This window comes from Humulus lupulus, chromosome 1, assembly GCF_963169125.1.
Source record: "Humulus lupulus chromosome 1, drHumLupu1.1, whole genome shotgun sequence".
NCBI classification, from domain to species: Eukaryota; Viridiplantae; Streptophyta; class Magnoliopsida; order Rosales; family Cannabaceae; genus Humulus; species Humulus lupulus.
Window position 1 is genome coordinate 262,799,460 of NC_084793.1, and position 14,316 is coordinate 262,813,775.

General features: G+C 35.1%; 1 protein-coding gene across 1 annotated transcript; it reads left to right on the forward strand.

Annotated features, from left to right (window-relative positions):
• Positions 1–13,189: 13,189 nt before the first annotated feature.
• LOC133833284 (uncharacterized) lies at positions 13,190–13,897 on the forward strand. Its single transcript, XM_062263438.1, has 2 exons — positions 13,190–13,522; positions 13,652–13,897. Exons 1-2 carry the CDS (start codon positions 13,190–13,192, stop codon positions 13,895–13,897), a joined length of 579 nt encoding a protein of 192 aa, XP_062119422.1.
• Positions 13,898–14,316: the final 419 nt, after the last annotated feature.

A 14,316-nucleotide genomic window follows, 5' to 3' on the forward strand; every position in this document is an offset into this window, starting at 1 on the left:
TTATTTGTGATTTAGAATATAATTGCTTCTATTTTCCATCAATAAGAATTGAATTATTATTTGGTAATCGTTGTATATTATTTAACGTTGACCCCAGTCATCGATGGGTCTTTTTCTAGTTTCATTGCGCTCGATAATATGTCCACTCAGGCTACGAATATATGTACCATGCACAATAATATACTCTTAAATTCTAATTAATTGTGGTTCAATGAGTACGGCTTATTTTTAGTCACTTCATATCGAATCATCGATATCCTGAAAGAAAAATGCAATAGAGTATTCATAGCACTAAAATGTTTATGACTCCAGTCTCTCTCTCTCTCTCTCTTTGTCACACACACACACACACACACACATATATATATGGAAACTCTCGTAATTGATCTCTATTTTCTTTTCTAATTCTCGTACGCTAACTATATAATGACCACCAATATGATCGCCGTATAATTAATAGAAATTAGAAAATGATGAAAACATTACATATAAAAGGTAAAAGGTCACTCTTGTTGGTGAGTTTAAAGCACCTCTTTTGGTGATTAATTGGTTTGAGCGCCCATGCATGTCACAGCACTTTCGGTCAAGTTTTGTTCTTGATTTGACCAGCACTGAACTCTAAAAATATGCTAATTTTTATAAGCACTTTCGGTTAGAGATTACAGATTAGACAGTCATCATCATGATAATAAAAATACTTCTTCATAATCAATGATCTACAGAACCAAACCTTGTTTATAATGCATGCTTTGATGACCGCCGCCAACAATGCATGCGGCTGGGTTTTGATATGAATCAAATCAATAATTTTCAATAAATAGTTCAATCATTATTCCATGAATATATACATATCGAAACCAGAGATCTTGTCACTACTCAACATTTCATTTCAAGTTTGGTGTAACGATGCAAAAGCCAAATTAATATATGGGGGCTTAACTAATTATTAATTTGATTCATTAAAATTAACATTATTAAGGGGGCTTAACTAGTAAGCTTTTTGTTTAGTAATTCTTGCAAAAGTGGAAAAGATAAGAAAAGGAAAATGGGACTCATTTTGTTTTTTCACTGCTAATAATTGTCTTCTTATGCTATTAGGTAAAAAGATTACTATTTATAAAGGTGTCTATGGTCATTTACCACATTTTGAGTTGATGCAAAACAATTAAGTATTTAGTTACCTCGTATAAACACTACACACATACCCATCTACTACTCTAGTATTGCAAACTAAAATGTGGTTAATACTTTTATACTTGCAGGCCATATTGCTGGCAAAGGGGACTCGATCGTATATAACCCCTAGATGAGTCCAAATTAATGCGTCACATAATAAAGACATTTCAAGAAGAAGCCGAAGGCAAAAAGGAAGGGTCTCGTAAGATTCGTTTGGATGATTTTAACTTTTGGAAAGCAAAAATAAAGAGACTTGAGAATTGGAAAGAAAAAGGGTTTAAAAGGGATCTTGGGAGCATTGGCATGCACCTTATATTGCTAGCCCTTTTTGAGAGTAGTTCAACGATCGATTTGGACCCTTCATTTGCACACCATGTAAGATCCTCAGAAGCTTACCAATCAAATTGTTTGTCCCTACTAAATCCGATGTCCAAACAGTGCCTATGTCGAGAGAGCTTTTCTCTAAGGGCATATATCCCTACACTAATGCCTTTTATATGGGCCACAGGACCACAAAGCCGTATGGTGCTTCAACATAATTCTTGTCTATCAAATTTTACCCTCTCTTTGTTCTTTCGAATAATAATAATAATAAAGAAGGCTCAAGAAAATAATAAGAATAGTAAGTAATACTCTAATCCATATGGGCATGTCTCTATAATTACTTTGTATAACTTTAAAAGTACTATACTCAAGTAGTACTACTGTTGCCAAACATGATCCAAAGCTAAGGATTTCTTTGTGTGGCTTTCTCCAAGCAAAAAATGAACAAAGAAAAAAGTATGGCTTTGACTAATAAATTGATATACATACAAGGTATACATCTAGCTAGTACTTATTGCACATGTAGTCTATCAAAAGAGAATGTTTGACATTGAGTACTATATATTGTTCCTCATCTTGGTTTGAGTGAATAAAAAAAATACTTTGAGAAAAATAAAGTAGCAATTTTTTTTCAAGCATAAGGATTGTCAAATATTTTAAGGATTGTCAATTATTTGTATAAATAGAAAAGTGTTAATAATAAAAAAAATATAGAGAAGAATTTGTTTCATTCGAACAAACCTTCTAAAGATAATTATTGGCACTTCAAAGACAAAAATCAATTTTTTTCTATAGATCTTGGTGTTTAGATATAAATCAATACTGACGACCATAAAATTGAAGAGTATGCATTCACTACCACTTCTGTACTGCATCCACCCAAACTTAAGTTCAGAGGAAAATGGTTTAGAAAGCAGGAATAGGATTTTTGAATTGATAAACATGAACCATAGTTATAACTTTTTTTTTGATTGGGAAGTTGCAGTCCATGTATATGTTACCTTTTATATGCCGAAAGTAGCTTCAGTGCCACAGATTAGTGAATGATTATTTATTTTGGTGCTCTAAAATTAGCTGATGAAAACTCAGAACTTTTCGAAATTTGCAAGTGGCTTGCAATTTGGTGTGTTATTATGGTTTGGTTTGAGTGTATGAACATTGTGTGTATTAAGTGGACTTTCATAGCTGCAAGTTACAATAACGTGCTCTGCCGTATCATTTCTTTTATTACTATAATCGTAATATTTTTTTAGATTTCTGTATGAACCATTCACATTATACAGTTATTAGTCATTATGTTTTTGAAGTGACATAAAATAAAATGTATATTTTTTTTCAGGTCCTAGACGCATATGGTGAGTAGCCGAGCAGTTGTGCAATATACTGTTAGGTTTTATGTCCTTATAAAATTATGTCGGGCATGTAACACGATTTCAGATTGTCAATAAAAGTAGTAGAAATCATTTAGTTTGACAACCGTGTTGCTTGTTTGTTTTATTACATGATTATTGAAATAATAGAAACATTTATAAAATCCCGAACATATGGATAATTACAATTATAGTGACTAGGTCACAGTGAATTATAGTTGTAATTATATGTTCAAAAGAACGAGTCCTAAGATTAGATCAGTGCATTGTATTTTCACTGATTAGGCAATCTACGATATGATCTACTTACACATCAAGGGTGTGATGCCTTGTCCAAGGCATTGACCAAGTAGATAATATCAGATGTCTTTGGTTACGTCAAACTAGGACCGATATTGATTGATAAATAAGTATCGTTGTTATCGAATCTAATTAATGTCACAACGTTGACCATAGGTTAAGTCGATCTCAATTCTGATTGATAATATTCTACTAATTATATTATTTAAATCTTTTGACTTGTTCGTTATCAGCTTACCATACAGTCTAGCCCATAATTACATCTTGGAGATTTAATACTGTAATTGAGTGGGAGTATTAATAATAGATATGAAATCTATAATTTCTGCATTAGAAATTAAGATATGATTTCCTTAATTGCTTTGTTCAAAATGTTAAATGATTGAGATCTCATTTCTGTGATTAAGTTCACAGAAATATCATTTATAAAGAACTTAGTGGGAGTTAAGGATAAAATACCGATGAGAGGTAAAACGGTAATATCCACCCATCTCGTTAGTAAGTCATCGATAGATGATTGACTGACTATAATGGTTATAATGTATTTATGGTTTGGAAAATACGTTCTATGAATTCAAGAGTTCAATTCCGAGTCTATAGTGTAGTCACGAGGAATTAATAAAGTAGTGAAATTATTTGTAAATAAATTCACGATATTTTATTGGAGCTTGATTTCATGGATCCATAGTCCTCGCATCACCTTTGAGTAAATCCTCTAGAATGTCTCAATTAATTAATTTAATTATCAATTAGGGTTTTTAAAGTTGACTATGTCAACTTTGGAAAATTTATAGAGATATGAGATTTAGACAATGAAAGAGAATTTTTGGGTAAATTTATTAATATTGATAAATTGGTGTCAATATAAATAAATAATATTAAATCAAGTTTCAAATTATAATTAGTTAATTTGAATTAGGATTTAATTAATTAATTAAAATATAAATAAATAAAATAATTTGAATTTAGGCCCAATTGTGATTTAAATTGAAAACAAAGAGATTGGACCCAAATCCATTTATGGCAGCCTAATGCTTTTATTTTTTGTTTATTATTTTAATTAATTTAAATAAAGTCCATTAAGTTGCCTATATAAGGAATATGATATCTAGGGTTTTCATAAGTCAGTCTCAGTTGATTCATTGGGTAAGTGAAAACCTAGACAGTCTAATCCTTTCTTAGCCACTATCTCTTCTTTTCTTCTAGATCTTTATCTCATGTGTTGAGAACCAGCCCACACTAGTTCTAAGTTGATCAAATGCTTGGTGAGGAAGATTGTGTTGCTGAGCTAGTTCAATCTCTTGATAATACTCTGCTACAGAAAGGAATAAGGGGTAAGAGGGATTGAAGGAAGGAGTTGTTCCAATTCCGCTGCGTAATGTAAGTTTTTACTTTACTCTGTATTTATATCAATTTCATAGGAGCATGTTTTAGGATTTTGCATGTTTATTTGATAATATATAAATTATATGAAAATAAATAAAGAGCCCACAATATGTATTTCCTACGTAACATATACTTAATTAAATAAGCCTAAGAAAATATTTGTAAAAACCTAAAGTGGTATTAGCTGTATCATTTTGCTCATATATGTCAACCAAATGTGTATAAAATACTGTATATTAATGTGTTATGTGATTGTGTAAGTTTTTTGGATTTTCAATTATTAATGTGGTTGTATAATTTTGTCAATTTGTTTATTTGAAAAACTAGGTGTTGACGCAGTTTTTCGACAACAAGGGATTTAGAAATCTGACAATAGAGAGATTAGACTTTTTGTAAACTGAATGTATAAGAAATGAAAAAAAAATAAGAGTGCAAAATGCTCACATGATTTTACGTAGTTCAATGGTTAAAATCCACATAGTCCACGAGTCACTCTTGTTGATTAGTTTAGGACTGTTGAAGAAATTGTTGATGACAATTTCAATAGAGTTTTTGTATACAAAAAATTGACCCCTTCAACCGTACATTAATATGGTAATTTAAAATTTTGGGTAACTTCCCATTTACATAAATATATGATTGCCTATTGAATTCATATTCGTTATATCGGGTAATAAATGCATAATAAAATATGGGCCTTTATGAGGCCTATAAAGAATCTTCGAGTCTTTTGAGATCCTTCACTGTACGTCATGACCAGGCTTCCACAAGTGAACACTTTTTGCGAGCTGGGTGTCGTAGGACTAATTTGAACTGACACAGGTCACGTTCAGAGTTTTACGGAGGCAATCTGGGCGATGCATATCATGAAATAAGTTGTTAGCACAAGAAGCGATCTGGAGACTATCTGGTTGTCATAAGCTGTCAAGTTGACTCGAGCTGCTCACCCCAGAGTTAGCAATGCTCTATATGTGTGCTTTCTTCATACAGTTGTCTACCAACTGTACCCCGTGCTGAGTAATTCAGCTTGTATTTTTGGGTACAACACTAGGCTTGGTGGGTTAGTCTAGTGTTGGTAAGTGTGACCTGTATTAGTGTAGTGTTAGTAAGTGTGACCTTTATTAATGTAAGTGTGTAATATTTTTTTTTTTATTTTAAAACTGATGCCTAAGCTTAGTATGACAATTTTTTTTTTAATTTAAAAAAAAAAACCTTAATGTGACCATTGTATACTTTTTAGGAGTGGTTGTTAAATGATAGAGAAATAGTTTATTTTATGTTAAAAACAAGAACATCAAGTTAAAGTATTATTCTGCCGTCCCATATACATTTTTAATATATATATATGTTGGTATGAAATGACAAAATCAATGGTACGCAGCGGAATATATGGACTCATTTTAATAAATATTAATACCATCCAAGATCATATACATATATAAATATTAAATCACATATAAATAGATCAGGAATTACCTCTTGCAGCCTATCAAGTGTCATTGAGTCTTTTTGTATAAATCAATGATCTTCCTATCTAGTATTCTGAGATCTCACACCTTGATCTTCCAGACCAATCATCAAACACACAAGAACGTGTGTGGGCACGTAGGATTCAAAATGTTGATTTATGTGACTCCCTAGATGTACTCAACACATATGATCTATAGAATTTTGACAGAGAGAAGGTTTAGAATAGTTTTCAGGTTTAGAGAAAACTATCGCTTTAGAGAGAGAGTCTGATTATCCATCATTTTCTGAATATCACGTATATCAGATTTATAAAGATATTTAATCTAATTAAATAATATTTATTTAATTAAAATATCATTCAATTTAAAACTGATTAGATATTTTCATTTAATTATCTATTTAAATCATATTTAAAAAGAATAATTAAATAACTGATTAAACAAATTTATTTGAAATTAAAAATTCAAATCCCAGGGATAAAATCCCTGACACTAGGCGCCACACATTGTACTGTACAGTGTGTGTCGCCCAACCCTATTAGGGTTGTCCTAATTTTCTCATTTGTTTATTTAATCAACTTTTACGACAAGATATTTATTCCAACATAAATATCAGTTAATTCAAAATTAATTTTATCTTAAAATATCATTTTAAAATTAAATAAATAAATATCATATTATAAATAAGATATTTATTATTTTCTCTCTTTATATTAATCAAAACAAGATCAACATTAATTTTAACCTATAGGTTTTCAAAATAAAAATTATATAGTTAAATAATTAATTGATTCACAATTAATCAATTACCCATAATTATCAAATAATTATTTCCTTGTCCTAGAAAATTAATTCCTTTGCAATTTAGTCATTTCACTTAACAAATCCTTCTTTTGACATTCTTACCCTTGACAGTGTAGGACAGAGGTGATCTGGGGACTATGGACCTATAATACGAAGCTCCAATAAATCAGATTATTACTTAAACTCTTTAATCCAATAATCTTATTTATTAATTCCATGATTACTCCACTATAAATATAGAATTGCACTCTAAGTATTTATAGCATTATATTTACAGAGTTTTCTCTAGTAGTCCATTAATATAATCAATATATGTAGTTCTGTCCTCCATTATTGGTTCCTTTATTAGAGCTGGTCAAAATTACCGTTTTACCCTTCTAATTACTTCTTGATCCTTAAGTACCATTAATTCACTAGCGAATAATTAATCTATAATCTTATTATAGATTTGAGCTCAATAACTATTCAGTTCCAGAATCAACCCTTAAGGGAACCAATATTCGATCTGTTAGGAAAGCATGGATTCCAATATTGTAATTCATGTTCCCAGCCATCCATGATATTGAATCTAAAAAAAAAAAAGTCATTAGCCTCAATTTTCTAAGAGACCCTAACGAGTGAATCAAAAGATCCAATAAACATAAATAGGAGTTCATGAATACTTAGGATTTTGACTGATCTACAAATAATCATCTATTATGACAAGAATTAAATCTTTACGTCAAACGAAAAGTTTATAAAGATACTTAATTCTGATCATTCCTATCATATATAATCTATATTATGTACAACACCTTTACTAAGATGGCTATCCACAACAGTAATCCGAATCTAGATTACTTGCATCTCGTATGATTAACAAATCGTACTAGTAACCATTCATTAAAGATTCCTTACTTTAATATGTTACTGACTATGTAACGACCCAAAATTACTAATAAGGCTTAAGGAGCTTGATTAGTGTGCCGGGAGGGCATAACTGGATTATGTGTGATTTAAATGGTTAAATACGTGATTATGTGATAAGCATTCTTATATGATTATATGGATATATGAGATGCATGATTATGAGTATTAGTATGCATGTAGGCCCTGATTAGATTATAAGGGCATATTTGTAATTTTGGCCCATTGAGGCCATAAATATAAATATTTGTGATAAATTGTTGAGACCACATTATTATGTGGATATATTTGCAGCTTGTGACTCGAGGCGATCCTAGTGAGCGGTTTAGCGAAAAAGTCATGGTGAGGATTTATACCCGGTTCGGGGGAGCCTGGGGGTATTTTTGGGAATTCAGGAAATATATTGGAGACTATTTGACATTGAGAGAAATAATTGGTGATTAGGTAGGTGTCAGGGTGTAAGCGGTAATTATTAGGGACACTCGAGGAATTAGCGGGAATTGGGAACAATGACCAAAATGCCCTTAGAGTGATTAAAGGCTTAGGTAATGGGAGGGAAAAATGGTCTTTTGGATGGTTAAAAAAAAGGATAAGTTTTGTTCTGTTTTTAGCCTTAGTGGAAGTTGTAGAAAATAGTAGAAGCAGAAGGAAGGAAAGAAAGAAGAAAAACAGGGACTCTTTCTCTCCCATTCGGTTTCCTCTTTCTTCACCATTTCTTGAGGGTTTCTGAAGCTGTAACTCAATGGAGGCTTAGGCTAGAGCTGGGACCTTGGTTCTTGAGGTAATCAATAGGGTTAGCTGGAGTTAATTCCCAAATAAAGGTAAGGTTTAAAGCTATGTTGAGATTTTTGAGTTTTGGTGAGTTTGAGTTTTGAATTTGGATTTTTAAATGGAAGTTAATAGGTTTGAGCTTGAAGAATTGAGGAGCTAAAGGCTGGAAGGATACTAAGGGCAACCTAAGGTCAAATTCCCCATTAAAGGAAGAATTTTTGAGCTTGATCATCTGAGTTGCTGGGTTGATTCTGGTTTTCTGATGAGTTCTTGAGTTTTGAGTTCAATTCTTGTTTTCTTTGTTTGATGGTGCATGTGGCTAAGTTTTATGTTGTTGGGCTATGTGGGATGAGATGTAGAGGATGGTAGGCTCAATTTGGTGTGTGGTTGAGGTTTGGAGGGGTTTTAGGGAGTTTTGGCTCGAGGAAATTCGAAGGAGAAAACCAGAGGCTGAAGATTGCTGTTTGTAGCGCTAGCCTTGGAGCGCTACAGTGCTATGCTAGCTTCCTGAGGGGCTTTTGTCTCTGCTTGTAGCGCTACCCTGCCTTTAGAAGTGGATTTTTGGGTATTTTCTTAGGCTTTTTGCCTGGGGGCTCGGGGTTTGATTCCACCACCCCGTTTGGTGGAATTAGGGCTTCCCGAGGTTAGGTTACGGAATTGAAGTTTAGTGATGGTTCTAATTTATGGCTGTGACTAGGTGTATGCTAGGGCTCGGATGGGATCATGCTTGAAGGTCGATTTCACTTATCAAAGCTATCGGAATCAAAAGTAAGAAACTGCACTCGGTTATGTGATTATTGTTGACCATGATTTTGGCCAACGACGAGTAGACGTCAAAACTACAATAAACCTTCAAGAGAAAATACAACACTGATAATTTTATAGTGGTTCAGCCCGAATTTATTGGTAATAGCCTAATCCACTTGGAGTTGTGATATATATCCTACACTTAAGATCAGATGAACTTGAGTCAACTGAGTTTCTTAAGTGTAAGTAGAAAAATACATAGTTTCTCTCTCTAAACTCTCTCAGATAATACCCCAAGAATACCCCAAGTAACAGTCCAAAAGTCTCCAAACTAGAGAGTTTTTCTCAGTCTAAAAAGAACAGATCCCCAAAATGATGCCATGAGCCATTTATTTATAGGCTCATGGATCGTACATCAGATATTCCCTTTGATCGGGTCATTGGTTCTTCCAACTGACTTTAATTAATAAAATATAAATAAATCTAAATTACAATAATATAGCTATTATTCTGGGATATCTGAGAGATTCCCGCGGTAGTTGAGAATGATTCGGGTTGAAGCTATTACCGAGGCTTTATTGAAGTAGACGGTAACTTCTGAGATTCTGATCCGTGTACCGACCAAATCCATCCCCAAAGTGACTGGTCGGACAAGACAACTTACCGGTAAGCATAGGCAAAAGCACTCCTCTAGCACACCTCTGGTCTAACATGACACATCTCTGGTCTAACATGACACATCTCTGGTCTAACATGACACTTCTCTGGTCTAGCATGACACATCTCTAGTCTAACATGACACATCTCTGGTCTAGCGTGACACTCATCTGGTCTAGTATGACACATCTCTGGTCTAGCATGACACATCTCTGGTCTAACAAAACACTTGACTGGTTGGCCAAAAAAAAATTGACTGGTCGGTCAAAACGACTGACTGGTCGGCCAAACTCCCAACTGGTCAGTCAAAAATCTTCACCGGTCGGACATAAATTCTATCAGGTCGGTCCGATCACTTTATCACAACTCCGAAGAGTCAACACATTTATTGACTATTAATGTGCCATTTACTGACCATGCATTGCCACTTGTCAATTCTGATTGCCACATTATCGAACTGAAATTTTGGGGATAACATTTGCCCCCCAAGTTTATTATATGATTTACTCGTATGATAAACTTTTTCTCTAGAAAAATGTTTTTGAGGTCATCCAAAAGCTTCCATCTAGTCTGTAACTTTCACTTTTGTATTCTTCAAATTCCATTTTTTGATCTTGTTGTAGTACCCCATGAGTAGGAAAACATGTTTGCTCCACGTTTTTGAGTAAACTTGTGATTGCTTAGCTGATTGGAAATGCCTATTTGGTCATCGGGATCCAAATAATTTCTTAACTGTTGACCCTTGGGTGCTTTGTTTCCTGCTGCTCGGATGCCTGCCTAGCTCCTCGGACACCACTCCACATATATGCTCAACCTATTGGACATGTAGCCTCGGATGTGCCAAGCTCCTTGAAAATGCTCCATCTGCTCGGCATGCCTGGCCAGCAGCTCCTCGGACATGCACCCCAACACTCGGACACCACCCAACTGCTCGGACGCATGCAGCTGCTCGAACGGGCACGCTCCTCGGATGCCCAGCCAGTCGCTCGGACATGCCAGCCTCTCGGATGCGCATCTGCAGCAGCCCCTCGGTGTGTCTGTCTCCTCGGATGCAACAGCATTGCCCAGCCGATCAGACATGTTCAATCCGCTCGGACATGCTGCCTGTATCCGCTCGGAAGCGCACTCCAAGCTGCTCGGATGCAGCCCCAGCCGCTCGGACATGCAGCCAACACCCGCTCGGACGCAGCCCCAGCTGCTCAGACACGCAGCCAAGCCGCTCGGACACCATCCTTCGGACGCGCGCGCGGGCCTGTTCGGGCACACTCGGCATCCGCTCGGCCACCACCCAACCGATCGGGCATATGGCATAGCTACTTAAGCATATGCCTAAAACTTATCCCTCCAAATACCATCAAAACACCTTGTTCGAATCTCTCAAAAGTATTTTGAGAGATTGATTTCTCTTAATCAATCTTGCGGAAAATTGACTTCTCTTCTCAAAGATATTTTTTCACTAAGTTGTATTTACTTTGCATTCATTTGTTCGTGTTTGTTTGATTCACTCCATGGACTCATCGCTGTTAGTCATGCTCAACAACAGAATTTCCTACTCGACCAGTGATATATGCTCAGCCGACCAGGGAAGTTGTATCTACTCTCCCGACCAAGAAAACTTTGCACCTGATCAGCTAAACTTTGTACCTGGCCGGTAGTTTACTCTTTTTTCTTGTGAAGACAATTGTTGCTTAGCAGCTTTGATATTTTTCTCGTACAGCCGAGCTGTTGGCATTTATACTTTACTTTTCTTTGTTAACTTGAAACATTCTAAGTCTCTTTAGACTTAAAACATTATAAGTTTTTTGCGAATAGTAAAGTCACTCTGATGTATGCCTTATATTTTCTCATGAGTACTTAGTTATCTAACTCAGAAATTCTAGACATTTCATACGTCCATACTAAGTACACTTTCTCACACTCTTATTGCTCTAACATTTTATGAGCATAATGTTTATTGTCACACAGATATCTGCTTCTAACTTGAAAATTTTAAAAAAATTCCAAGTTACTTAAGCTTTGTCAAACAAGTTAGCTTAATGACCTTTTTGGACTTTTTACAAGTCTGCCTAAAAACAGATATCTTAACTCGTGCTATTATTGCCTGTTTTAAATTATATACCAGTATACCCATGTGCCCCCAAGTGATCGAGGGTTGAAAGATCCTTAGTCACTTGCTACTTGACCGAATCTGTTCGAGTAGTTAATTACTCCTGAAACACATAGAATATATGGAAAATATTTGAGCAGTTGAACACTGCTTGAATGTATCGACCAGTTGAACACTGCTTGATTTTATCGACCAGCTGAACACTGTTCGGATAATTAACACACATGCACATTTGTTGCAAGATTCGACCACGCTGCGCATAATCTCTTTTATTACTCGTAAATTAAAAAGGACAAAACGTGTCTAATAACGAGTCTGAAACAACAAAAATTGTTTAAAAATTAAATGACTGGTTAGCAAATAACCAGCTCATAAACCAAACTTAAATAACAAGTAAAACAACTTGAAATTAAGCTACCACTCTGAAAGCAGTATTTAGAAATAATATATTCACAGACGCTCGCCATTCTAGTGGTTCTTGATCCTAGCGCTCCCGCTCATGTCGAAGTATCTCGGCAATAATCAGGTTGGAAGAACCATCCTAATTTTTCCTGGTCCAATAATCAAAACACTCTACAACCTTACCCTCCACCTCAGACACAATATCAACCTTCCCAAAATAAACCACCATATTAACAACAACAATCATACCGACAACCTCCACCTGGATATTATCAACCACAAAATCGACCACCACACCCAATGCCAATGAAACCAGCTGAACCCCAACTTGATGTACGTAACCAATTTATGACTAAAACCAGGTGTCCATAAGGAGTTCAGAGACTCAAATAGGGCAGTTGGCTACTTTAATGTCTAATAGAGCTCAAGGAAATTTGCCAAGCACTACAGAAGTTAATCCTAAAGAACAGTGTCAAGCTATTACTTTGAGGAGTGGAACAAGGTATGAAGGGCCAAAGAAGAATCAGTCAGAAGAAGAAGGTCAGAAGGGAAATACACAAGGCATAGAAGAAGAGAAGTCTAATGAAGAAAAGGTTACTGAAGACCATAGCATGGAAGAAGAAGTACCACCTGTGAGTATTGAGCATCATGTTAGAATTCCATATCCATAAAGACTTTGCAAGCATAATTTACATAAGCAGTTTGAAAAGTTTTTAGAGGTGTTCAAGAAGCTACATATCAATATACCATTCGCAGAAGCATTAGAATAGATGCCCAACTATGTGAAGTTTATGAAGGAGATTCTGTCTAACAAGAGAAAGATTGGTGATTATGAAATAATAGCGTTAATAGAAGAGTGTAGTGCGATTTTGCAAAGGAAACTTCCTCAAAAGCTACGAGATCCTGGTAGTTTTAATATTCCATGCACGATTGGGGAGTTTGAATGTAAGCATGCACTTTGTGATTTGGGGGCAAGTATTAATTTAATGCCTTTGTCAGTATTTCATAGACTTGGTTTGGGTGAAGCTAGGCCAACCACAGTAACATTGCAGCTGGCTGATAGATCTGTGAAGCATCCACGTGGTATTATAGAAGATGTGTTGGTGAAGGTTGATAAGTTTATATTTCCAACTAATTTTATAGTTCTTGATATGGAGGAGGATGAGAATGTTTCTATTATCTTGGGGAGGCCATTTTAAGCAACTGGGTAAGCATTGATAGATGTGCAAAAGGGAGAGTTAATGCTAAGAGTACAAGGGGAAGAAGTAGTATTTAATGTGTTCAAGGCTATGACCTATCCTAAAGCAAGTGACAATTGTTTCTCAGTTGATGTGGTAGAAGAAGTAGTAGAGAGAAGAAAATTAATTGAAGATCCTCTTGAAATAAGTCTTACAGTTGATGATGTAGATGGTGAGGATAATGAAGCGGCGTTGAGTTATTTGAAGTGGAAAAAATCATATGAGCCGTGGAAGCATTAAAAGTTTGAAGAATTGGGCGAGGTACCATAAAGACCATTACCATCGATTTTGAAGCCACTTGTGTTAGAACTGAAGGCTTTACCGGAACATCTACGCTATGGTTATCTTGGAGAGAAATAGACTCTTACGGTCATAGTTTCATCATTTCTTTCAGAAGTAGAGGAGGAGAAGTTGTTGAGGGTATTAAGGGCTCATAAAACTGCTATAGGTTGGACAGAGGAATAAGCCCATCGATAGTTATGCATAGAATTCTTATGGAATACGATGCTAGACTGACTATTGATGCTCAACGAAGACTTAATCCGACAATGAAAGAAGTGGTGAGGAAAGAGATCTTGAAATGGTTAGATGCTGGAGTGATTTACCTTATTTTTGATAGTGCTTGGGTAAGTCCAGTACAAGTAGTACCTAAAAAGGGT

Excerpts from the sequence above, each read along its gene's own strand:
- LOC133833284 (XM_062263438.1), top strand. The coding sequence starts at position 13,190 with ATGCCCAACTATGTGAAGTTTATGAAGGAGATTCTGTCTAACAAGAGA. Across the intron at positions 13,523-13,651 it reads GTATTATAGAAGATGTGTTG|GGAGAGTTAATGCTAAGAGT; the intron begins GTGAAGGTTGAT and ends GATGTGCAAAAG.